Source organism: Puma concolor, chromosome B2, assembly GCF_028749965.1.
Source record: "Puma concolor isolate L17-30 chromosome B2, mPumCon1.1.hap2, whole genome shotgun sequence".
Lineage (NCBI taxonomy): Eukaryota > Metazoa > Chordata > Mammalia > Carnivora > Felidae > Puma > Puma concolor.
The window spans coordinates 56,995,951-57,023,063 of record NC_141671.1 but is presented as its reverse complement, the minus strand read 5'-3'; the positions used below and the strand labels follow the sequence as shown (position 1 = coordinate 57,023,063).

At 36.0% G+C, this 27,113-nt stretch overlaps 1 protein-coding gene across 12 annotated transcripts in view; it reads left to right on the top strand.

Annotated features, from left to right (window-relative positions):
- The window catches only part of KHDRBS2 (KH RNA binding domain containing, signal transduction associated 2), a 628,062-nt gene that overhangs the window by 401,728 nt on the left and 199,221 nt on the right, over positions 1 to 27,113 (top strand). For all 12 annotated transcript variants that reach the window (XR_015251309.1, XR_015251308.1, XR_015251306.1 and 9 more), the window contains exon 6: positions 763 to 961. Coding sequence is in view for 5 of the 12 variants with exons in the window: in XM_086707154.1 (XP_086563280.1) it covers positions 763 to 961 (199 nt within the window). In the remaining 7 variants the exon portion in view is untranslated. The remainder of the gene's footprint in view (positions 1 to 762; positions 962 to 27,113) is intronic.

Sequence of the window (27,113 nt, the reverse complement as noted above, 5' to 3'; positions counted from 1 at the left end):
ATTTATATGAAAAAGTTTTGAGTGCTCTCAGACCCCTCAAAAAATGACCTCAGGCTTTTCTGATACCTTAGGATACATCTTGCTAATGGATGCACAAAGTAAATGGAGATAAAGCACAGATGCTCACACAGTTCAAAGCCCTGGCAGGTTGATGGTAAGATGCTGAGTGTAGCACCAGGGGAAGGAGCTTGGTGGCTCCACTCTTGCTGCTTGGGGTGCACACTGGCCCTGTAATGGCTCGCTAAAAAACAAATACTAAACTCTATTTTTGTTTTTTGCCTTTTTCATAAAAGCAGAAATCCCCTTCCGAGATCTTTCAGTTAGCGAAAACAGGTGCTAAAGTCAGTCTTTTGTAAAAGCAAAGTGGCATAAGGTGAACTTTTAAAAGGCAGAGGATACTTACATGTTACCAGAAACTCTGATTTGGGTCTTCTTGGCAAATCTGGAATAAAATGAGAGTGCGTTGGTTTGTGTTTGGTTGTTTGTTTGGTTGGTTGGTTTTCTATAGTAAAGTATTTGATACGATTTTCATTATAAGTAAGTCATAGGTAGCATTTACAAAATTTATTCTATAGACATCAAATGCTTTACATCCTCAAGAGTCTCAATCACACACACACACACACACACACACACACACACACACACACACATGCATACAGAAATAAATTTGGTTTTCTTTTCATCAGTGTAGTCTGTTTTAGTCTGTTTCAGTCTCTCTCATCACTGGATTCTCATCTGTCCATGACCTGTTCCTCCTAGGGGCCGTGGGGGCGCCATTCCTCCTCCCCCCCCACCTGGACGGGGTGTCCTCACCCCTCGAGGGACTACTGTGACTCGTGGAGCTCTTCCAGTGCCTCCTGTAGCAAGAGGTGTCCCTACTCCACGAGCCCGCGGAGCACCGGCAGTGCCGGGATACAGGGCACCCCCTCCTCCAGCCCACGAGGCTTATGAAGAATATGTAAGTACCCTCGAGAAACCCATTGTTAGGAAGATCTCAATTCATTGGGTAACAAGCTAACCCTCAAAGACATTCATATACCATGAATATAGCAGATGATGTTTGCTGCAGAAGGCAAACGTCATTTGCATCAGAAGTTAATCAGTGCATTTAAACAAGAGCTTTTTTTGAGAAAAGCTTTTATTTTACAGGGACCATGATTATTCATACCAGTTAAGTAGCTTGCATTTTAAGAATTTTCCTATCTTTAGAAGATCGATCTCAAAAGGGAAATAATTATGAATATAATGTAAAATGTCTGAATATTCAGAAGCTTCTGGAACATGTTAAAGACTAGTATAAAACTCACTCGGCAGTATTTGACTATTATTGTATTATAAACTGTGGTAATAATGTAAGACCATGTGGTTTGTCTTTCACTTAAATATCCTTGCTCTGTCTTTCACCATATGAAACATATGGAATTGGCAGATATGAAGAATTCAAAAAATATAGAATGAACAGAAGACATGTAGTGTCTGTAAGCAGTCCCCTCGCTTCCCAAGCACTCTGTCACTTGATACACCCTTTGATCTTTCATCCAGGTTGTTAATATTCCACTGGTCACATTGTATTCTAGTCCCTGTAACTAGAATACTGTGAAAATTATAAAAAGGCACAGTTTCCTATTCACTTGTGTAACCATAGTAAATCCACTGTAAATGTTAAAGTGAATTGATACAAGCCAATCGTCATCTTATGAAACAGATTCATTTTGTCTTTAACCTTTCCAGCATGCTCATCCCTGGTCTAGGGTATTATTTTATCCAGGCACCCACACACATGCTGTCTTCTTAAATGTCCTCTGTAAATGGTTACTTATTAAGCATAAACTCTTCAAGGACAGTTACTGTCACATGTGGGGCACTCAAAACACATAAATGTTCAATGAAGTGGTTAATACCCAAGTAAAACTTAATCCAAAATATAGTGAACATGATTGATAGGTATCACTAAGAATGTATTAGTGCTGAGAGTATGTTAGTGTTTAGGAATGACGTTACTGCTTAGTATGAAACATTGACTAATATTTGCAAGAGGGAAGAAAAGTTATGTTTAGAAATCCATTTCTACTGGCAAAGGAGAAATGTGTTCATCTAAAGTATCTTTTGATACCAAAAAAGTTAGATATCAATATCAGGCATCAATATTGAAAAACTTAATCTGAAAATTACAAAATTGGAAACAAAATATATTCTACCCTGTAAATATGACCACAAATTAGGAAACACAGAGCCAGGTCTTGATTTTGCCATCTCTTTCCTGAGAAATAAGTATGAAATAAGTATGAATATGTATGAAATAAGTACTTGTTAAATGAATGAATTAAAAATCCACAATGGGATGATGGAATTTTTTTAAACCTCTCAGAAACCTTCTATCTCTGCCATTTTTATGTGCATTGTTTTGTTACCATGGTACTTGTGTCTTCCAAACAGAAGCTTAAGCAGTCAGATCTCTATTTCAAAAATTAAAAGAGAGAGAAAACCTTTTCAGGTCGTAGTGGTCAACATTGTTATTAATCAGAGAAGTTACAGGGCATGGAGGGCACTGTGAAAGAGAAGAAGACTGGCAAAACATTGTAAGCTTTTGTGTAGCTACTAACACCCGGTAGCCTTTCACATGCCTTCCAGTTTATAGTTGGATGGATCACTGGAATGCAGGCCAAATAAGAGTAAGCTACAAAAGCATGAAGGGTTTATAGAAACATGAGTGAAAGGGTTATATACTGAATAGGAGAGGGTGGTTTTTAGAGTAAGTGAAAGAAAATATGTAAAGCCATACTATCTGAATTTTTTATTTAGATTCTAAGGTATCCAGTCCCTTTTATTCATTCACTCAATCATTTACTGAGCCTCAGCCTTATTTCAGGCACTGTTCTCAAGGTCCTGGAGATGTAGCTGTGAACAAAACAGACCAAATATCTGCTTTCATAAAGTTTGCGTTTTAGTGAGGGGAGACAGAAAACACACATATATCAACAAATGAATGAAGTAGTGCCAGGTAGAGATAAGTGCTCTGGAGAGAGGTGGATGGAGGACACTACAGTAGCATGGGCTGTTATGGAAGGTCTCTCTGCCATAAAGACTTGAACAAATGCCTAATGGAGCAAGGGTCCAGGCTGAGAGGATGCCTCCATAAAGGGCATCCCTGGTAAAGGAAACAGCAAGCACAAGTGCCCTGAAATGGGACCTGCCTGGAACATTTGGGGGCTAGCAGCAAACAGAACATTAAAGCTGGAGCAGAATGTGTGAGGCAGAGGTCGTAGATGAGGTCAAGTAGATGAGGCTTTTGGAATTCTGGGCAGGACAGTGCCATGATCAGATTTATGTTTTAAGAGCCTCTGTTGACATCATGGAAAACAGAATATGGGGTAGGAGTGGGCCAGTAATAGAAACAGAGACTGCTGAGTGACTCATTGCAGTATCCTCCCCTGGCAAAATGATGGCTTGGAGGGGATGAGAAGAGAGATCAGAGTGTGAGAGCACTGGGAAAATGATCTGTTAGGTTTTGGATGATAAAGTGGATGTAATGTGTGAGAAAAGAAAGTAAAAGGAATTTTTGCAACGTTTCTGTGAAGTGCAGGTTAAACTGAACCTTGAGCTGAGCAAGTGGGTTAAATCCAGATGTCCTTTATTGAGATGAGGAGTACTGGGGAGGGAAGCGGAAAGTCTGGCCTGCGGGAAAGTCAGCTGTGTTGCTGGGGGGACAGGACCTGACTTTTGAAACATACAGCAGCAGCCGGAGGTTTGCATTCTTGTCATGTCACTAGCTGTGCAATTTATAATCACTGAGGCTCGGGTTTCCTGTCAACTTGGGTTTTCCTTTCTACTGGAAAGGGGAATTGTGCTCATCTAAAGTATCTTTTATACAATAGGAGGTGTCAATATTGAAAATTTTAGACAATCTTAAACGTGCAAAATTGGAAACAGAAAAATACATTCTACCCTGTAAACAAGCCCACAGATCAGAAAACACAGAGCCCCGTCTTGATTCTGCTATCTCTTTCTTGAGACATAGTATGTATGAAATAAGTACTTGTTAAGTGAATGAACTAAAAATCCACAGCAGAGATGGGGGGGCGGGGTGTTATATGAATAGAGAGTCATGAAGTCCAGTAATAGCAATACCATCAGGCCTTAAGAAAGTTCTAGAACGAGGAACTAGAAAATTGTTAAGAATCTCTTTTCCTATCTCATCTCTGTTCTCTGCATATATGTTTCCATTCACTTTAGTCTACAATCTACTGGATCTTTGGCTTCTCTTGATCAACGTATGTCCACCCCAGGGCTGCCACATTTGTGTCCAGTTCTCGTCACCTACAGACACTGACTGGCTGTCTGTCTCTCAGTCCCAGCCTACATCCCCAGGTGAGGGAGTCATACTCACCCAGGCTTGTCAGGTGTCCAACACTAGTCAGTCAGCCATGACTAGGGACAGTTTCTGGATGTTAAGTCTGGGATCTACTACTTACCAATCAGCAGTGCAAGGGAAGAGTAAGGGTCAAGTTCACACAATATGAGCATGGTTATTGGGGGCCCAGCCCCAAGGATAATGTGGGGAGACACTAGTTACCAGAGAAGGAGAATATATTTTGAACTTGGCAGATTTCCCAAAATACATCTATGATAACATTCTCTTGATAACAGGCAAAAGTAGATAACTGTTCTTTAAATGCCCTTTTATGCCATGTTTTATAAAAAGCTGTCATATGTCATATTTTAATTTTTCCCCTGTAAACAATTCAATGATTATGTACAGAGTTTAATACATGGCTGATAAGCTGCTGTCAGCATCTCTGAAGTCTCAGACCAAGCTCAGATTAACACTCAAGAGCTGCTAGTCTCTGCTCTAATTTTAAACTATTGATTCCTCTGTAAGGGGTAAGAAAAACAAAAGTTTAAGTGTTTCCGTAACAAAATAATAGCACCATGCTGAGTTGATGGTGAAAATCTCAAAGGAGTTCTTAACTTTCAGATAAAATTTCTAGAAAAGGTTCCCTTTATTATAAATGACACTGTGAGCCATTTCACTCCTCAGACTTCTCTTTCTTCCCTGCTGGGTCCCAGCATTACATTTCTGACCACACAGAATGGATACAGGTAATCAAATCCACTCCTTGCAGCCTGCCTGACAAGCAACAGCTTACAGTAAATGAGATTGCTGTTTAAAACCATCATTAGTGTTAGCAGAGTCTAAAAAAAATGTGAATTTTGGTTTAATTGTTATACATCCTAATCCAGACTTTCAATATTTTAAAGTTTCTTTGCACTGACCTTCTACGAAGAAGTACATTTAAATTTTACAGATCCATCATCATGATCAAAATAGATTTGCAGAATTGAAAAGTAGAGTTCAAAAAATCTCCCACATAACAAAATATGAAGTTGATCATCTGTATCAGTGGATAATATGTTAAGAGCGAGTAAACCGAAACATAAACTTTTGAATGCCTACTAGGTTCCAGTCACTATTTTAATTAACTTAATTTCATGATAACACAACAACCAGTTATCGATGAGTGATTTTAGTAGGTGAGGAATTAAGACTTGCATTCAATTTTCTGTCTCCAAACCTCTGTATCATTGTCATCATAAGATATCCTACATAGTACTTGCTTCACAGAGAACTCACATGCACGTATACAGACCATTTGTTCTTCACACCTCCCATCCAGACCACTAGTTCGGGCTTGAATCCCCTCAGCAATATTTAGGACATCTACCAGCCTCTACAGGAGCACCTCCAACTATGGAGAACTCAGTACCTCCAGAAGCTAGGTGCTGGACATGCACAAACTGTGGTTAAAGAGACACTACCTCTGCTCTCAAAAAGCATGCCATCTAGTGGGAGAGACAAAGAATTAGTCTAACAATTAACATAGAATATGTAATTGCTTTAGGCTCTTATCTTACTCTACCTTCTATTAGAAGTAAGTTTTGCTCTTATCTTCTCGCCCATAACTTAAACATCCTAAAGGCTGAGAGAGTTTCTTACATTTATTTTATCTTTGCAGTTCTAAGTGCTGAGTATTAGCAATTGAATTGAACCTATTTATGATATTGTTGGAAAGATGTTATATCTATGCACACTCACGTACATATACATATTTTATATAAATATTAAATGAATGAAAGTAAAACACAGCATATTTTAAGTGTCAAATAGAGACTACACCTGCTTCCAGTAAAGAGAATGATCACCATGGCAACGGGTGTTTTAGAAAACCTCTAAGAAGGCAAGGAAGACAGCAAGAGCAAACCAAGAAAAGTAAGTATAACTTTGAAAAGTAGATAGAGGGGGTAGGAAGCTCCCTGCAAAAAGGAATGCTAAGGGGGAAGGCCAAGAAGAGGGACCTTTCAAAGGAAATTGTAAGAAGCTAGGAGAACAATTTGGGGAAATAGGATTCATTTAAGATAGCAGTGAACATAATATAGGATTACAGATTACCTTAAAGGCTTACAGATTACCTTAAAGGCTGAGGTTCTAACTTTACTGACTGTCATTAACAACCACCTGACGGTTTTTCAGCAGGAGATTAAACAAAGATTTGGGGGAATTTTATGATCCTCAATTGTTCATAATTTGCAGTTTTATAATTCTCAATTATTAGGGTGGATTGGAGAACAGAGTGAAGAAAGGAGAGATGATTTAGGGAATCAACTGCAGTGAGACTTCCTGAGATGTGGCCTTGAATTATGGAAGCACAGGAATGGGATTAAAAGTATCAAGGCCAAATATAACACTGAAAATGGAAATAATAGGGTTTGTGACAAGTGAATGTGAGAGGAATAGGAAAAGCCAGTCAGGGCTCAAAGGTACGCTTGTATGAGGGGCAAGATTGAGATAGGAGGGAGGGCTATAATGGGGAGGAGTGGGCAGTGAAGAATTGAGTTTGAAGCTAAACAAGGTCCTTTCCAAGGCTTACAAATGTCCTCACGGGGCCATGTCTCTGAGTTGCAGAGGTAAGGTCTTTCACCTGCTATCAGTTGAGATCATTTCCCCACCTGTCACACTTCCCCTTGGGTAAGGTGATACCAGAGGACAAGGTTGTTTGTGAAATTGTGCCTAGTGGAGTTCATTCATCTAGAGTTTAATAGGATATTTTTATTTGCATGATCACGTATTGCTGATGTTCTATTATAGAATAATTCCAGAAATATTCTTCCCATCTTGTCTGGTGTCATGACACAAGTGTTCATGGACACAGATCTGACTTATTTAAATTGGGAACTCAGGCACTAGTGCTGGAAGTATTTGGTTAGTGGTGGAAAAACAAGTTTGAATTGTATGGGGGCCAGAAATGTTCTGTTGAGAACTTTCCACATTATTCAGAACATAATAGATATGAAAGAAACGTGATAGAGCCTTCCCCAAATATGACAGTAATCCTCATAGTCCATAATGTAACCAGTAATGAGTTGTAAAACTGAGATAAACTCTCAAAACTACAATAATAATAAGTGTTTTTCTATCAACCATGCTGGAGGAAGAAAAACTCAAAACAGTTTCCTTTCCTCTCTATAGAAAATATTATAAAGTCATTGTCATATTAGAGGTGATCAAAAATTATGCCTTCAAAAAATAAGAAAAATAATCTAGGTGTATATTAGGCAACTAGTGAATGAAAATACTGTATTGTTGTCTGGAGCTTGTCATGTTTGTATTTTCAGTTTTTAAAATTTTGCAATTTAGGGGCGCCTGGGTGGCTCAATCGGTTAAGCGTCCGACTTCAGCTCAGGTCACGATCTCGCGGTCCGTGAGTTTGAGCCCCGCTTCGGGCTCTGGGCTGATGGCTCAGAGCCTGGAGCCTGCTTCTGATTCTGTGTCTCCCTCTCTCTCTGCCCCTCCCCGTTCATGCTCTGTCTCTCTCTGTCTCAAAAATAAATAAAACATTAAAAAATTTTTTTTTAATTTTGCAATTTAGCCATGATTGCTTTTCTCATTCAAAATAAATATTCACTTTCATGCCTAATATACATAATTTTGTAACCTTTTTCTTAAAGATAGATGCAAAATTGTATATCTTCAGGACCCGCAAGCTCCTTTAAAAAATTTTTTTAATGTTTATTTTTGAGAGACAGAGAGTGAGAGAGAGAGCGGGAGAGTCAGGGAGAGGCAGAGAGCAAGAGGGAGACAGAGGATCTAAAGCAGGCTCCAGGCTCCAAGCTGTCAGCACAGTGCCCAACACGGGGCTCGAAATCACAAACCGTGAGATCACGACCTGAGCCGAAGTTGGACACTTAATTGACTGAGCCACCCAGATGCCCCAGGACCCACAAACTCTTAGTCTGTCCCCCATAGAAGAAAACAATGGCAATATTTATAGGAAAATGGATGGTATATATAGGGCTGGTACAGTGGGGTGGGGTACTGTTTAAAGAAAAAACCTGACCGTGTAACCAGAGTTTATTTCCAGTACTGAAAGTCTGTTCTGCTATGCTCAGCTACAGCCATGTTGCTGCTGTTGATAAGTATGCTATTCCTTGTGGAGATGCTATCCTTTTCACAAAGGTTGTGTGGAAGAATTAAATGTGCAGCTGAAGACACACAACTTCCAGAAGTGTCCATCAGAAAACATACTGTCAACATAAATATTTGCTTAAGTAAACACTCTCTTATGGCTTATATGTTGGTGTAACATAAAAAAACAAACAAACAAACAAATGAAAACAAAACTCTCAGGTACACAAAATAGTTTCCTGCTTCCAAAGACATAGATCCAATTAATTTTTAAATTAACTCGAATCTTTTCCAACAGTTAATATCCAGATATCAAAATGGTGCATGGGGGCACAACAGAGGAAGAGAAAATATCAGTTCAATGCTACCTGAGAAATTTGGCCATGTATAATCAATCATGTTAACCGAATTTATAAAATTCGTTTTGACAAATTTTTGAAAAGCTTTTCCCTTCATCAGTCTTAACTAAGCCTATCAGCATTAAAGCTCATCCTATCAACTGATTACAACTCTGAGGCATCCTTTCAGTAACAATGAGAGAACTAGAAAATTCACTGGTAAATCAATAGTCCTTAAAATTTCCATAAATGAGTTCAGGCTGCCAACCTTCAATTTCATGTGTATGGAACATTTTTTGACAGGAGAGGGAAATAAATATTAAATGATAATTGAAATCAATTCTTGTGCCATTTTTGTGGAAGGAAAGATTATGAGCCTGATCTATAATGCATTTCTAGGGGAGCCACATGTGGTGATTTTCTGTGTAATAGTCAAGAGCCTTCACCCAATGAAGGGAGATTTTTATTAGAGTTTCTAGATTGGATATTTGTATTCCATTAAACATTCTTGTTTGAGTTTCATGCTCTAGTCTCCCCTTAGTAGAGACTAATTTACCAGAATGCATTGTAGGATTTTGTTTTTTGAAATGTAACCAATATTTAAATTAAACAAAACATGTGAACTTAATGAAATATTTTTTGAAACTATCGGATAGGCATAATACTGCAGTGCTTTAAATCCCCATAGATAGGTAGTGTTTTTTAAGGATTATTAAAATATTAAATTATTTCCCCACAAGATAAGGTAGCATCTTTTTAAATTGTGTGCAGTTTTCATCTAAAGTTGAAGCTTGAATAAACCATCCTTCTTCTAGCATTATGTTTTAGGTTTTAAGTCATTTTAGAACAGATGCAGATTCTTTTAGTGGCCACAACATAGGATTGTATCCAAACCTCTACCTTATAATTACCATGATGACTAATGTCTTTTGTAACACTTACAAGGAAAAAACATAGTGTTTCCTCTCTGTCCCTTTTTGAGATGACTGTTAGCTGATGGAAAACATTATAAAGTATTTAAAGTTTCCTTTAGGCTCTGTTGTTATGGTCCTTTTACAGTGTCTGGTATAGATACAGGGAGGGAGAGCAGTGGCAAAAATGCCCCCAAACTGCCACTTCCTCCTTCAGTTCCACCATTTTTTGTTTTGAAAATTATTAGTGTATTTTAGGTCATATTATTTTCTATCTTTGCTCCATACACGTGGTCTAAGGATCAGTAGTAAAAGTGAATTGAGCCCTAATTTCTTTCTATAGATATGTTCTTAAAAGGCAGTGCTGGGTATATCATTTTTTTTCTTCTGAGTTCATTATGATTTTGATTACGATATCCCCACTAAAAATTTAAGACCCTAAAGAAAGTGACAAATCAGACCGAAGAATCCTAAAGTCATTTTTCTTTTGCTGGTCACAAAGCAATATTCTATGTGTTTTGCCAACACCACCCTTAACATTCTCTGGCAAACAAAACTTGGTTAAATACAACGTGCCTTGATTGTCAGTGGCTTTTGCAGAAAACCAAATAGGAATGGTTAAATAGGATTGAGTCCTTGTCCATATTCTGGCCCTCTTTCATTATGGATTCCCCTTTAAGGTGAAAATAGTGGCTGCTAAATCTTGCCATTAGTCACATATCTTTGTGATTATTTTCTGTGGTATCTTATGAGTTAAAGGCTTCTACTGGGGAAACTACAGATGTTCTTTGCAATAACTTTTAGTAATCTCAACATTTGAATTAAGACAATTTCTCTTCCTTTTTGGAGATGAGAAACTTTACTTTCCCTTTATATGAAACTATGTTGTGGATTATTTCTGTCTTATATTTCTTAGAAACAAATAGAGAATATACCACTAATGGGCTTTTAATTTTTTTCCATATTCCTTCATGTAACTACAGCCCTTCTTAGAACCTCTGACCTATAAACATCCATGTAAGGTAATTTGTTCTCTATTTTACACTGTCATGGATACTAATGGAGTTGGAGAGCTGTGGATACAGCTGGTATGAGGGCTGGAGTGAAAGCTGAGGGTGCAGAGGATGAGCAATTTGTTCTTTCAGGCGATCTTTCCTTTCTTCTCAACCTCCACAAATAAGTCCAAAATCTTCCCTGTGTGTCTTCTATTCTTGATGTAAGAAAATAATTAAAACAACAAACTCATTTGATATGAGTCATGGGGGTTGTGTGTCATAGGGAGTGAAAGAGATTTTGCTTTTAATGTTCTTATTGTTCTTCCCCTTGTAACAGTACTAGATGCAACTACATGAAAATAAAAGCCAATGTCCTTTGCTGTAATTTCAGCCCATGTTATAATTTCTGTTACATGGCAGTCTTTTTTATTAAATAATGTACCTGGAATTTATGCATTTGCAGAATAATAAATAACTAGCCAGAAGAGTCACTGGAACCCACCACTGATATATTCATCTGGTCTGCATCGGTACAGAGCACCAGCTGGTGTCCATTCTGCTTGGTCAAACCTCAGATCTGATTGGTTGGGGCCCGAGTCGTTCTGGCTGTTAAATGTTGTACCACTTCCACGTTGGTGAAATTCTAGTAGAAATACAATGTAACAGATTTTCACAAATAGGCAAATTAAGTCAACTAAGCTTAGAGATTAGGATTCCTTAGCCAAGCCATTGGGGCATTTGTCCAAGCCAGATGGTTGCACTGCACCAAAACCTCTTCCGATCACAGTTACAGCTGATGGCACTTGCGACTTCAGAATTCCCAGTGCTCTGCCTGTCATCATGCTGAAATTCATCACTGTCTCTTTCCTGGACAATGTGTCCCACATCTTTAGAGAGAATGGGACATAGTCTAATTTACCTCACCCACTTTACTTCATCATATACATAGAGTCCTCTGAATGCAAAAAGCCACCATGCGCTTTTGGATGTCACAGAGTCTTATCTAGTCCACTACTTTAGTTTACGTCGAAGAAATTAAGGTCCAGAAAATGAATGACTGAACTAAAGTTACACACCTGGTAATGCCAGTCACAGGTTTCATGACTTTTCTTGCAGTGCTTTTTCTAACAGACATTACAAAAAGAGCAAGAAAATCACAAATGCACTTGCTTATGTATCTTCCAGTTAACTAGACTAATCATCAGCACCCATGTTGAGCTTTAAACTTTTCTAAAATTTACAAGGAATAGATCGAGAGGATGACGTAAGAAAATGTTTGAGTCCTCATGCTAAGCAGATTTACCAGTGAAGTTTATGGGGCCCAAATTTCTCCTTTGACTGTGTCTTCCCTTATCAGGAACCTGAAAGCCTTCTAGAAGTCACACACAACACACGTGTGTGTGGGTAGGCAAGCACACACAGGTACATATCGTCTGTATTTTATGTTTTTTAGTGACTGACAAATAAACCAAAAGCAAACATAAACAAAAGGGGAATTCCAGTTTTCCTTTACTTATCAAAATATTTTCTTGTTAAAAAAAGGATTTATAGAAATGTAAGAATATGCATTTCTCATGTTCTCTCTTACTTCTTTGTAAAACTCTACCCAACAGTAGAGTTACAGTTGTGAAGACAGGAGTGTAGTTTACTGTCATGTAGAAAACATACCTATGAGGTAGGAAAAGGTTTGAGGAGATATCTCTATGGATTTAGTAGGTAAAAAGTACTTGGTCATTAAGCCGGAACAGATTCCTGTGTTTGAAACCAGATTTTTACCAAACATATCTATTCCATTCTACATTCCAAATGTAAGTTAAAACATATTAAGCAATAAACTACAGGATGGAATTATACACATAAAGCTCCAAATGTAATGAAACAAAAAAAATTTCCTATATAGATCACATTTAAGGTTTTCTTTTACATAAGAAAATATAGTCTTAAAATTTAGACAACAGAATGTGATAGTTTTCATTTGTAATTAAGGCAGCAAATAACCAGCCCAAATAAATCTACCAAATCTTCTTCCTCCCAGAAAGTAATCTCCATTAAAATTTCTTCCAAAATAACAGGTTTCATCCAGCCATATTCCCCTTTTTTCTATTCTAAGCTCCTTACAGGGCTTAATATAACGCCATATTTTCTCATAACACCACATTTTCAGCTTTCATTTCTAAAGCTGTCTTAAACCTTGACTCTCCCCATTGACCTATTTGTTTGAGAGTCTCCAGTTATTTCCATTCTAACAGTACTTCTTTTCCTACACCTGTGCATCTAAACCTTTCATCAACATCTCCCAAGTTAGGATTCCTCCTGATTTGTCTACTTCTGTTTAGTTGAACCCCAAAAAAGTAAAAGTCATTTTTTGAGTCTTTCTTTGCTTTTGTTTCAAATGCTAAGCTCGGATTAGTTTTCCGAAAATGCTAACTTTATCATGTCACTCCTTTGTTAGGAAATATCCATCTATCTCTTCCCATTACCTAAAATCTAAAATTTCAACTTCTTAATTTTACATACATGATATTATGAGAAGATGAAGAGCAGTAATTTTACAAGCTTATTGTTAACTGAGTTTCATTTTCAAATGAGGTTTGGCCAAGAATAAACACAAAATAAATCTAAAAGCAAGAGAGAAAAATCTTAAATTTATATAGCCAATAATTAACAGCAACTTTAATATCTATTAAATACATTCTTACTATATTATAATATAATTGTATAATTCTTAATATACTAAATTCATATATATTCTGAAAATATTAAAATATTGTGCTATTTGATTCAGTTTTACCTAATATTTATTGAATGCCCATTCTATATGATATTAATTTCTGTAGGAAGAGGCATGATGGATGAAAATGGTGGTCATTTTTAATGCGTGTCTATTGTACGTTAGGGCTTTTACATACATAATCTCACAACAATAATGAAAAGTAAGAGGTATAATTCTTATTTTTCCATTAAGGAATTTTGGGGTCAAAGAAATAGATAAATCTTCCAGTCACCTGTCTGATACAAGAGCCAGACAGATCTGTCTTCAAAGCTAATACCTTGTTGGATATAAAGATGTAAAGGCAAAGCTCCTGGCTTTAAAAGGGCAACAGGTAACACACTTGCACAAAAAACAAAGCTTACAGGTTCAGGACAGAGTATACTTTGTGAGGGAGGACTCAAGACTTCATTGTTAGATATATACTGATACTCTCCTGACCTACCTCTCAACCAGTATAAAGTAGTTATGACACCTGCTGGAAATTCCATTAAACTAAACCTATCTGTAATATTTTGTATTTGCTTTGCTTCCACTCAGGTCGAAGAACTAATCAGTTATAATGCTATTTGGTATAGTGCAAATATAGGCATTTACAGGAAAAGCAACCAATAAGCTTCAACTTTATGGTAGTCAGGATAGAAAAGACTGAAGCAGTTACACACATACTGAAGTTCCTTGGAAGTCTAGAATATTAAAAGTAGCCAGGAAATCCAACAATGATAATAATAATTATTATAATCATAATGATATTGATAATGGAAACAACTAATATAATTAAGTACTTACTTTGAGCCAGACACCATGCAAAGTTATTCACCTTCAACATCTAATTTTTACCACATTATTATGTTGGTATTATGTCCATTTTACAGTTGAAGAAACTGAGATTGAAAGAGGCTAAGCAGTATGCCCAAAATTAGCTAGCCACAGAGCGGCAGAGCTAGTATATATATAAGTAAGATTGCAAGGGCATTGCCCATAGTCTCCAAGCTATAACAGTACAGTACTTAACAGATGGCAGGTGTTTGCCTAGGTGCTACACATAGACTCAAGTTACCTTCCTGGCACTTCTGTGAAAAAAAAGTGCTATTACTTTTTTTGATAGGAAGGATTATATGTAGGGAGAAGTGCAGGGAAAGATTTAGTAGCTGAGCCAACATTATCCAGGTAATGAGCTGCAGGAGCTGGGATTTCCAACCAAACAACCTGGCTCCAGTCCACCCTGCTCTGGTGTCTATAGGGAAGCTTAGCAAAAATATCATTTGGATACTTAGTTGCAAATGATACCAGTAGAAAAAAATGAGTGGAGTATTTCAAGGAACCACCTAGTAAATCTTCCTGGTCTAAAGTGAACAAATAAAAACAAGGACTTGGTGGAGGAGGGGGCTTGAAAGATGAGTTGGGGCAAAGTGATAAAATGAGTTGTGGAAAAAAATGCCTCGAAGAGAATTTAATTGTAAGGTGATGGTTAGTGAGAACTGGCTGAATGCTACCGAGACATCCAAGAATGAATGTAACTGTGCACATCAGCAGGGACTGAGGCAAGTAGACACCGAAGACAGGAAACACCATCGAAAGCCTATGTAATAATATCTGTAGGAGTGCAGTTGCTAAGAGGGGACAATATGGGAGGCATTATGGAAGATGTAGTAAATTAATTAAACCAAGTAATTCCAGAATTCTGATCATTGTGCAAAAGACTCCAGGTAATTAAAAAATAGAAAATTATCCAATACTATTTATTTTTGGCTTAAATATTAATTGGACATTACAGAATGTTTATACTAAGGCTAGTTAACACTTTTATCCTCTCACATAATTGCATTTGTTTTGTGTGTGTAACGGTAACATTTAAAATCTACTCTCAACTTTCAAGTATATAATAAGTATTATTAATTATAGTCAACATGCTGTACATTAGATCCCCAGATCTTGTTTGTCTTATAGGCGGGACTTTGTACCCTTTGACCAATATCTCCTCATTTCCCCCACCCTCTCAACATTATTTTCTTAATCACACATCTTTTTCCTACAAATGTTTTCCGACGTATCTATGTCATGATAAGAGCATCAGTTAGGAAACATTTTAGACAATTGTTTATGAAATCCACAGTCTTTAAATGAGATTTTAAAAGATTTGGAAGAGAAAAATGATACTTTTTTACCAAAAATAAAATAATATAATGTAGTCATATCATGACTGTGGATTTTTTCAGCCAAATGCTTGAACCACTTTCTAAAGAGATGTTTTAAACATAATATCATAACAAAGTGGTTTTTACACTATTTTTTTTAGAAGCATCCATCTGTCAAAGGCAATTTTAGCCCTTGTTCCAGTTATATAATAGTGAGGAACAAGTGTTTTGTTTTGTTTTCCTTGGTAGTTTTATATTTATAATCTCAGAAGTTACTGAGATCTGTTTGCAGGACCTCAGCAGCCCATCAAGGGAGCAGTGTAGGGTCTGGAAGAGCTGTTAGGCCCTGAGGGAGCTAACCGGGGGCTGAGTCTGAAGAGGGAGGCACAAAGCCCAAATGCATTGCAGGTGAGACAGAGGGAAGAAAAACCAGGGCTTTCCAATTACCAGAAAGATTCTCTTCCTCTTCCATATAGCCTCCATTGAATTTTCTATTTGCACTCCTAGGAGAGTGTTTAGAAGATGCTCTATAGGAATAGTGGAATTGTCATTCTCCCAATATGTTTTCTGGTCATTTCTGTCTCTTCTGGTTTCTTGCCTTCCGTCCCATTCCTCCTGGTCATTCAGACAGGCTGGAATCAAGACTTCTAGAGAGTACATGACACTGCTAGTCCAGTGCAGAAGTCAGCCAGCAGACCTTTCCTGCAGAGGACCTGGAGTGAACATTTTTGGCTTTGCGGGAAATACAGTCTGTGTCACAACTATGCGACTTTGCCATTGTAGCACAAATGTGCCATACACAATATGCAAATGAATGGAAGTGACAATGTTCCAGTGAAGCTTTATTCGGGAAAAAATGGGTGACAGGGCCATTTTTAGTCCAGGGGCCATAATTTGCCAACCCCTGGCCTAACGTGTAGCACCCACTGTATTTTGTATTTATCTCATGACAGATATCAGAATCAAATTTACAAGGAACATATTTCTGCAATGACGGCAAAAAAAAAAAAAGACCCTGGAATTTTAGCTTATGTGAATTATCTAAGGCCTCTCCTTTTCTCATAGGAGCTGCATGTCAAAGAGGAGGGCTAAAACATTACATAAAACCATATCAAATTCACTCCATCACTAACTGCCAGAGATGGTGGTTTGCATAGAATTATTTTCATCTCCAGCCCCTCCCGCCCTTTTAATTTAAAGATACATATGTGATGTAGCACACTGCCAAATTGCTTGCTAAAACAGCTGAATACCATTAAGGAAAAAAAAAATCTCATTTTCAGCAGAGCTTCTGAAGGCTGGGTGATGGAGGCACCGTGCAGGTGAGTGTCTTGCTAAATGATAAATGAGCTTGGATCCTCATAATTTTTAGAAGAATGTAGGTACAGTAATACCAATATTCTATATAGCTACATACTTCTGATGATAAATTCTCCTGTGTCACCTCACTGGTAGTGCTATGTCCCCACCATTTGTAATAATCTAGTATTGTAAGCTGCTGGCAGATAAATATTCACACAAGTGTACTACTTGTTTTCTTCTGAAAGAACCTGTTAGCCATCGTGCTTCAGACAGACTCAAGTTTAATGCATCCTTTAAAAAATGTATTTGGCAGTAAAAATGTTGTGAAAATTGATCTTGTTATAAAATTTAGCACCTTAGATTTGACATTAAGGCCACTTAGAGACTTCAGCAATCAGTAAGGCAGAGAGGGAACAACTGAATTTCAAGGTAATGGTTAGGAGGCCATAAAGTGAGAAATTGGAACAGGTTACAAAACCCAATCTTTCAAGTTGGTCATTTATTTGTCAACTACTCCAGCTCTAGGATACTCTACAAATACAAACAAATAAATAAATAATGCTTGCTCTCTGGCATTTTTCTTAAATCTGACGAGAACAAACCGGAGTCTTTTAAGATTGCTTCAACATCACAGAGAATCACCAAGAAAAATCAGAACCCAAGCAGCAAATGACAAAAAAAAAAAAAAAAAAAGAATATGATAATCTAATAAATACAAGAAAGGGATAATTTTAAATTTTCAGAGTCATAACCAATATGCTAGTTTGACTTCAGAAATAAAGTGATATAAAATTAAACATTATGGGCATGGAGAGTAATTATCAAGTTGATAAGAGAAGGTGAAAAGTCATATTTATCCTTGATATTCATTGGCAGCTTGATTTTAGTGACATATGTTACAGTCATGACACAACTCAATAGAAGGGTGGATGTAACCCTGTATGTAAATGTGGGAAGTTCCTTGTTCAAGGCTCCCTCTGGTCTGTGAAGGACAGGTGGTTACAACTCATGTAATTGCAACTCATTTCTTAGAGTTACACCTGCCTCAATCCTAACAAAGTATGAATTGTACAATTTATGAAGAGTGCCACCTTCAGGCAAGAGTGGATAGAGTCTGAGTAAAACCGATAGGAAGGACTTCATTTTTTGGCACGTGTAACATGCATATTTTATAAGGTGTTCTTGTTTACCCTAGAACTTGATTTTTATGGACAAGCTTGACATCCTGCTTTATTTATAAACCCTACCTTCAGCCTGACCTATCCCGGAACATTACTTGCATTTTCACATTTTCACACCTCCCTGCTTTTACTCTGTAATTCTTTTCATCTTTTAAACACACACACACACACTTCTCTCTGTCTCTCTCTGTTATATATGACAGGTATACTCAACTTTTCGGATCCCCAACTCAGAATTCACACCACCTTTCCTTGAACACCTTAAAAAGTGATGCTTGGTTCAGTCTACCTTTAATGTGGTTAATGACATATTTGCTGTCTCTTTCGCTAGATTGTATGCCCTATTGAGGGCAATCTCAGGCTTATTCTTGTTTATTTTCTGCATTATTTTGCAAATAATAAGTGGTCAATAAAAATGAAGTAAGCGAATGACTTTTATCAGTCTGGCCAGATAGCTAAAAAGAAATGTGGAACCCCTTCCAGGAGATGGAAGGATATAAGAAATCCCAGGAGGATTTTAAATCATGGCATGAGTTCTGACTAGACTCCCAGACTAATACAGGATGGGGGTATGGTCAAAGGAGGCTGTGCCATATTCATCTAGGCTAAACTCCACCTAGTTTTCTCATTTGTGCAGATCTGCTTGACTCTCATCACTGAGATCTTTCAGACAGATTTAGATGAGGGGCTTAACCCATCACCTATGTTGAGCTGTGTATTCGTATAACCGCAGCTTTCTCTACCGGGGTCAACGTTGTGGTGGAGACATTAAAAAAGAGGCACCCGATTGGGGCGCCTGGGTGGCGCAGTCGGTTAAGCGTCCGACTTCAACCAGGTCACGATCTCACGGTCCGTGAGTTCGAGCCCCGCGTCGGGCTCTGAGCTGATGGCTCAGAGCCTGGAGCCTGTTTCCGATTCTGTGTCTCCCTCTCTCTCTGCCCCTCGCCCGTTCATGCTCTGTCTCTCTCTGTCCCAAAAATAAATAAACTTTGAAAAAAAAAATTTTTTTAAAAAAAGAGGCACCCGAGCAAATATTGACTAGTTACTGATTAGGTAAATAAAGTATTTGCTTAGCAGTAATTACTAGTTTTGGTGGAGAAGCAGGGGGAAAGTATGCACATTGAGGTAGGAGGGGGCTCAGTGACATCAGTTCTGGATCTAAATTAGAGATTACTTTTGTACTTGTTCTGCTAGTTATTTTGTTTTGTCAGTATGAATTCTTATACAATATTGACAAATATTTTAAATGAGGTACTTTGTGAAAAAAGGTGTCAATTAGATTTCTTAGGAAAAAAATTAATTCTCAGCATTTATTTTTGATGACATTTATTATTATTAAAGTTATTTATTATGCTTGTGTGTAATGAATGATGGTTACTATTTCTTATGTGAAAATTGTCCTAAAAATGAATTAATTCCTCTGATATTTAGCATGAAAACAATATTATATAATCAAAGGCAATTTTCAAAAATTAAAAATTCAATAATCCCACTATCCTAACAGTTTTGTTCATTATTCTTTATTGCTGTGAAGTTTTATGCATATGAGAGTTTATTTCATTAATGGGGACAGTTAAATAATAATATTCATGAAATAAACATGCATAAAGCTCACAGATTAAAAACTAAGATGTAACCAGTCTCAAGCCACCTATACATCTCTTTTCAATCATCTGTCCATGGTAGCATCTCAGATATAATATCCTGAGCTGAATAATAACATCACCTTGCTTTCGTCGCCTAAACATGTAGCTCAAAATCACTTATATTTGTATTGTTTAGTTTTATTTATTTTAAACTTTATAAAAAGGGACCCAAGATTGCATATTCTTAATTTGAAGATTTATTTATATTAATGCAGGTAGCTGTACCTTATTCACTTTCACTAACAAATATAGCAGAATTTTAAATCCATTTTGTTGTGTATAAACAAACAAAATGGATAGTCTCAGTCTCTCTCTCTCTCTCTCTTGTTGTTTTTTTTTTTTTTTTTTTTTTTGGTTTTTGGTTTTTGGTTTTCTTTTTTTTTGCTTTTATGAACAACACTGCCATGAACATTGTGCTTACTTACTGGTGCTGGGCCATAGGGAATGAGAATGTTCAACTTTTTGAGATAAGTTGTTTTTCTAAGCAGAAATTATACTATGTTACCTGGTATGTTATTATAGTCCCTATTACTCCACATTCTTACCAACTAATCAAATATGAAATCAACTTTTATTGTGCTTTTGATTTGCATTTTTATGATTACTAATGAGATTTGTTATATTTTTGCATATTTATTGGCCATTGCTATTTTCTCTGTTGGGATATTCTTGCATGACTTATTCCTGTTTTTCTACTGGGTTGTATTTTGCATTTATTTGTAAGAGTTCTTTATATATTCTAAATACTAACCCTTTGTCATTTATATTTGTTTCTTAAATCACCCCCTGGTCTGTGGTTCATCCTGTGTTCTTTTTTGATGCTTAGTGAATATAGGTTATTCCATGAATGTGGTAGCATTTATCAGTTTACCTTTCATAAAGTGTGATTTTTGTGTTTTAATTAAGAAATCCTTTCCTATTATGAAGTATTAAAAATCCTTGCATAAGTTTTCTTTTGTAAAAGTATTGTCTTTTCCCTCCACATTAATTGGCCAGGAACAGATTTTATGTATGGTATATGAAGAGACTTAGGTTTCATTTTTTTACCCCCTTCATGGTTTACCAATAAAATCAGTGCAGTATATTGAGTATCCTATTCTTGGCCCATTAAGTGTGCAATACTAGTTCTTTTATGTATCAAGCTATTATATGTATGTAAATCACTTTGCAAGCTCTCTGGTCTCTAGTTTTTCTTTCTGCAAGCCTGCCTAACACCTGCTTATCTTTCATAGCTTTTAAGCTAAATTCTGATACATAATCACACAAGGGTTCTATTTCCTCTTCTTCCTTAGGACCATCTTGGATTCCCTTGGTTCTTTTTTCTTCATATAAGTTGACTTTATATATTCTTTGGAAATGAATTAATGTCTTCATGAGACTGAGTACACATTCTGTACATGGCATATCTCTCTATTTAACTCTTCCTTAATTCCCTTTAAAAAGTTTCATGCTTTTCTATGGAAATCTTTCACATCTTTTAGCTTAGGTGTCTTACATTTTTTTGTTGCTTTAATACATGATACATTAAAAAAAAAGCATTGACATAATTACTCTACATGTTTAATTTTGTTGTATAGCAATTAATTAGTGTGTATTATCATCTCCAGCGATATTATGAAATTTCTTTCTAATTCTAATAATTTAGAATTATTAGAAGTCTGAAGGTTCTTTGGACCTATAAATTTGGACCTTCATGCATTACATTTAACCTAATAAAACATACAGTCTGTCAATGTTTTAAGCCTCCTCCTGAATAGCACAATGAATGCAGAATGAATTTGTTCTAGTGTTTTTCTCAAATAGTATGTTATTATTGGGTAATTTTTTAGTTTACTTCTGAATTTAAAGATCGAATTTATTGTTTCATATGCCTTTTTTTTTAGGTTTATCCATTTATTTCTTATTTCCTGACTTCATTGTGTTTTCTTGCTCTAAAACCTTCTTTGGATAAATGTTTTTTCCTATCTACAATGCATTCTTTTTTTTTTTTTTAATGTTTATTTTTGAGACAGAGACAGAGCATGAATGGGGGAGGGTCAGAGAGAGAGGGAGACACAGAATCCAAAGCAGGCTCCAGGCTCTGAGCTGTCAGCACAGAGCTTGACGCAGGGCTCGAACTCACGGACCATGAGATCATGACCTGAGCTGAAGTCGGAGCCAGCTTAGCTGACTGAGCCACCCTGGAGCCCCTACAATGCCTTTTTTAGAAGCTCATTTTGTCAGTCTGTTAACAGTATTTCTCTCCATTTTTATCTGTCTAAAATGTCTTTATTTTTCTTGTTCATTGAAAGATGCTTTCACTGGATATAGAATTTGGTGTCACCATATATATTCCTCATTATGTTGAAGATATTCAGCCTGCTTCTACTACTGAGAATTCAGCTTGACTCTAATCTCTGCTTATACAAAATCTGTTTCTCTGCTTTTAAGACCTTGTCCTCATCTTTGATGTACTACTATTCTTTACTATGAAGTGTCTAAGTGTGGGTTCATTTTTATTTATTCTGTGAATTTTTAAGCTTTGCTAAATTTGTGAACTAGCATTTTTCATCAATTCTACAAAGCTTTTGTAATTTCAAAAATTTCCTCTTCTCATCCATTCCGTTATGTCATTCTCAAACATTGATTATAATACATTAAACTTTCTCAGTATCTTCTTTGTGTCTCTTAAATGCTATCCCTAATTCCTGTCATTTGCAGGAATCTGTGTAATTTCTCAGATCTTTCTTCCAGTATATTTTATTCAATCTGATATTTGGCTTGGTTTAATTATTATAACCTTAACTTATAGAAGTTCTAGATCTCAATTCGGTCAAATTCTATTACTGCCTGCTCATTCTTCTCGATTACCCTCTTTCCATTTATGCAAACATATTAAACACACATACATCCTTGCTGTCATTCTGATACATGCAGTCTTTCTGAATATTATTTTATACTTTGATGTTTATGTTGATTCATATTCATGATGGCTGATTTTCTCATGTGTTTAATGAAGCGTGAGCTCAGAATCCTTGGAACCATATTAAGACTATGTTTAAAGTCCAAAGATATACAGATTCATAATTCCCAGGCTTGGGGGAGCACTACCAAACAGAACTAATTAACCAGATTTTCAGCTTGAGGGTCCTTGGACCAGTTGATTTTATGAATATAGGTCTAAACCCCTTGTGAATGAGAGACATTTTCTTTTTGGTTTCTTTCAGAGATGACACCCTTTCAGGAAGGTATTTCCATTGTTTTTTTCTGCTGGATGACTGTTCCTACTTACCTGCTAATGTCTCATCCTATAAAGCAGTTCCAATATTTTGTGGGATTTTTTTAACATGATTTTTTTCCTTTCTAGTTAGTGGTAAAGGCACTATATCTCCTGCCCCAGACATACATGCCTCCTATTCAAAATCAAACATTAGGCAACATGCATGTAAGTAGATATTCTAAGAAACTTGGGCCATACAGTTTTTTTTAACTTTTCTGGAATCACACTTTATTTTATATCTGTTCATTTATATGATTAAAAATACATATTTCAGAATATATTTTATCCTTCTTGCTCAGGTCTAATATATTAAAAACATTTTCACTGAATTTCTTACTCATGGTCTTTCTGGGAATAACTTTTATTTTTTTCTCTTTTTTACATCTTTATCCACATCTAGACATAATTTTAAATTTATAAATTCCAATGATGTGCAACTATATAGTAATTTGAATACTTAATTATAGCACTTAATTATAGCACTTTTATGGGTTCCCAGAGAATGTGACAAATATACAACTCTTATGTAGGAACTAGCTATTGTATGTAACATTATAAAGTTAGTACTTTAGAGAAGATACCTTTTGAACATGAAAACTTAATCTCAAATTTTTATATGCACTGATTTTCTTATTTTCAGACAATATAATTGTGAAATTTTTATTTCTTTGTAGACTTCAGTTAAAGGAAAGATTTTCGACCTTTAGGAAACTCATATGGCCAAGATGTTGTAAAAGTGGTATAGTAAGATAGGAAGCTACTGGTTTTTTTTTTCTAGTTTTATTGAGAAATAATTGACATATATCACTGTGCCAGTTTAAGACAAAAAGCATGATAATTTGATTTACATACATTGTAAAATGATTACCACAGTAGGTTCAGCTAACATCCATCATCTCATATAGATACAATTAAAAAAAAAGGCAAGAAAAAAAGTAAAAATAACTCCTTGTGATGAGAACTCTTAGGGTTTACTCTCTTAACAATTTAGCTATAGCCTTCATGTCATACATTACATACTTGTACATATTTATCTTGTAAAAAGTTTGTAGTTTTTGACGCTTCTTCCAGTTCCCCTCCACCCCCTGCCTGGGGTGATCACAAGTCTGATCTCTTTATCTATGAATTTGTTTAGACTGCATATACAAGTGAGATCATATAATATTTGTCTTTCTTTCTCTGACATTTCAGTTAACATAATGTCTTCAAGGTCCATCTGTGTTGTCACAAATGGTACAATTTCCTCGTTTTTTATACTGAATAGTATTCCATTGTATATATATCACAATTTCTTTATCCACTTATCCATCAGTTGACACTTCAGTCGTGTTCCTGTCTTGTCTAATTGTAAATAATTCTCCTCTGAACATGAGAGTGGAGATGTTTTTTCAAGTTAGTGTTTTCATTTCCTTTGGATATATTAGAAGTGGAATTGAGGGATCGTATGGTAGGTTGTGTTGTTGTTGTTGTTGTTGTTGTTGTTGTTGTTGTTGTTTTAAGGATCCTCCATACTGTTTTCCATTGTGACTGTACCAATTTACAATCCTACCAATAATGCACAAGGGTTCCCTTTTCTCCATATCGATGCCAGCATTCGTTATCTCTTCTCTTTTTCATGGCCATTCTAACAGGTATGAGGTGATATCTCATTTTGGTTTTATTTGCTTTTCCTTAAGGTGAGTGATGTTGAGCATCTTTTCTTATACCTGTTTGCCTTTTGTATATCTTATTTGGAAAATGTCTATTCAGGTCCTTTGCCAATTTTTAATTGGATTATTATTTTATATTGTTATTATTGCTGTGAGTTGTATGAGTTCTTTATATATTTTGAATATTAATTCCTGATCAGTTATGGTTTGCAAGTATTTTTCCCCTGGAAGCTATTGGTGTTTGTAAGGTAAGAGATTGTCTTGATATCACTTATTTCAATAAATTAAATATTGTAAGTGTATACCTTTCCATAAAATTTCAAGTGATTACATTTTTATAAGTGTCAAGAATCAAAATTTGAAACAAAATTCAAAGTCATAGTGTAGGTGTTAAAGGTAGAATATAGAAAAAACTAATATTTAAAAATAATAAAGCGTCTATATTATGTGAGATTCTGAATTGCTTAGCTGATAAAAATAGAAGATTAGAGTTAAAAATTCAGTATTGAGTAATCTATTCCCTCATGAGTAAATTTGGCCTTTCCAGATAATAAAGTAGCAAAATCTTGGATGATGTTATATTGTTTTTTGTTGTATTAATTGCAGGGAAGTTTCTTAGAAGTACAATATTAAGTCTATCAGAAACAAATGGGTGTTACAGGGATTATAGGATAGAGACTAGGAATACATGCTTCTGAAATCCTCATTTGGCTGTATCAAAAAGAGAAAAATCAACTCAATAGGTCTGGTTATTTGACAGTATGGCTAATTTAAACCCATGCCCTGATTCCAATCTTGAATGCATTTAGTTCTTTATGGTGAGTCCCAGTTACTTGACTTTTTGAGTATTTGTTGACTCTGGCATTTTTCGGATATTGTACAATTATAACACGATGTGCGATATGATATTAAATATGAGATGTATCATAATATGGTACAATGCAAACTTTAAATAATACAATTAGCAAGTTGAATAGGTTTAACATATACACAGAAGTATATTGTCAGTGAAAAATCCACATCATGTTGTAGTCTGTCTTTTGATGAAGGAAGTTATTGGATACTAAAAGTTTCAAAGTTTTACAGAGAGCAGGAGTTGCCACAAATGATTTATCATCACATTGGCATTGCCCTATTTGAGGTTTATGAGAACATGCTATTTGATCACTTCCTAAAGCTACAAGGGAAGGTCAGTGTGTGTGTGGCGCTGTACGTATATAAGTTTCTGGGCCTCACTCTGGCAACGATATCTGTATCTTACGAACATGGGCTTTTTCTTAAAGATGCTGTGACAATTTCAATGGTTATTTTTAAAATATGTAATAAATAGGGGCACCTGGGTGGCTCAGTCGGTTGAGCATGCAACTTCGGCTCAACTCATGATCTCAGAGTTTGTGAGTTTGAGCCCCGCGTGGGGCTCTGTGCTGACAGCTCAGAGCCTGGAGCCTGCTTCAGATTCTGTGACTCCCTCTCTGTCTCTCTGTCCCTCCCCTGCTCATGTTCTGGCTCTCTCTCTCAAAAATAAATTAAAACATAAAAAAATTTAAATATGTAATAAATAGCTATATCCTCCATTATTCATGGAAAGATTGATTCTAGATTCTTTCAGAATCCAGAGAAAATTATTTTGAAGAGACATGAAAAGAAAATAAGGTGTAACGACAGCCTTTTTTTAAATTGTTTTATTTCTTCACAACACTGCCTTATTCCTTACATGAATGCTAATTGATTACTTGTGACAATTTTTAAGCTATAGCTATAATTAAATTGATGGCTATATAAAATAGAATATCATAAAATGTCATGGAAATCCAAGAGAAATATCTAAGCATTCTTTTAACCTATATAGTGAAAGTTATATTTTAAAATTCTTTTTACTCAATTTACATAGTCATTTTACTATATAAGTTGAAAAAAGAATGAGTATGCTGTTATATCCAAGTTTTATCTAGCATACATTTTCCCATATATTTCTGAAATACATAATTTAGAAAATACTGGAACCCATGAGTCTTAAAGGAAAAAAAAAGGAGGGGGGTTTAGGAAGGGTTGTCATTTATTCAAAGTTTATTTGGCACTATTAGCATTACTTGAACTACTTTATTATATTATTAAATGTGTCCCATAGCAAGATTAGAGCCATGCTCATCAGCACAATATTTAAAGAGGGTCAGGGACTTGCCTCTTATAATTGTTCTCACATTCTAGATAGAAAAACTGTTTCTTCTCAAAATGTTCCAGTAGCACTGTGTGTAAAAACACAGAAGGATAAACAAAACTACTGCATTGTATTGCTGTCCTCACTCTACCTCCAGCAGTCCCAGGAGTGTGCCTTAATCTCTTTAAGTGCCTGCAAATCTTAAAAGTCATTGCTATTGAAGTCTTAGCAAAAAATGCACCTATCCACCTATGGAAGAGCGTATGTGTGTATATATATACATATACATATGGTGGTTTTAC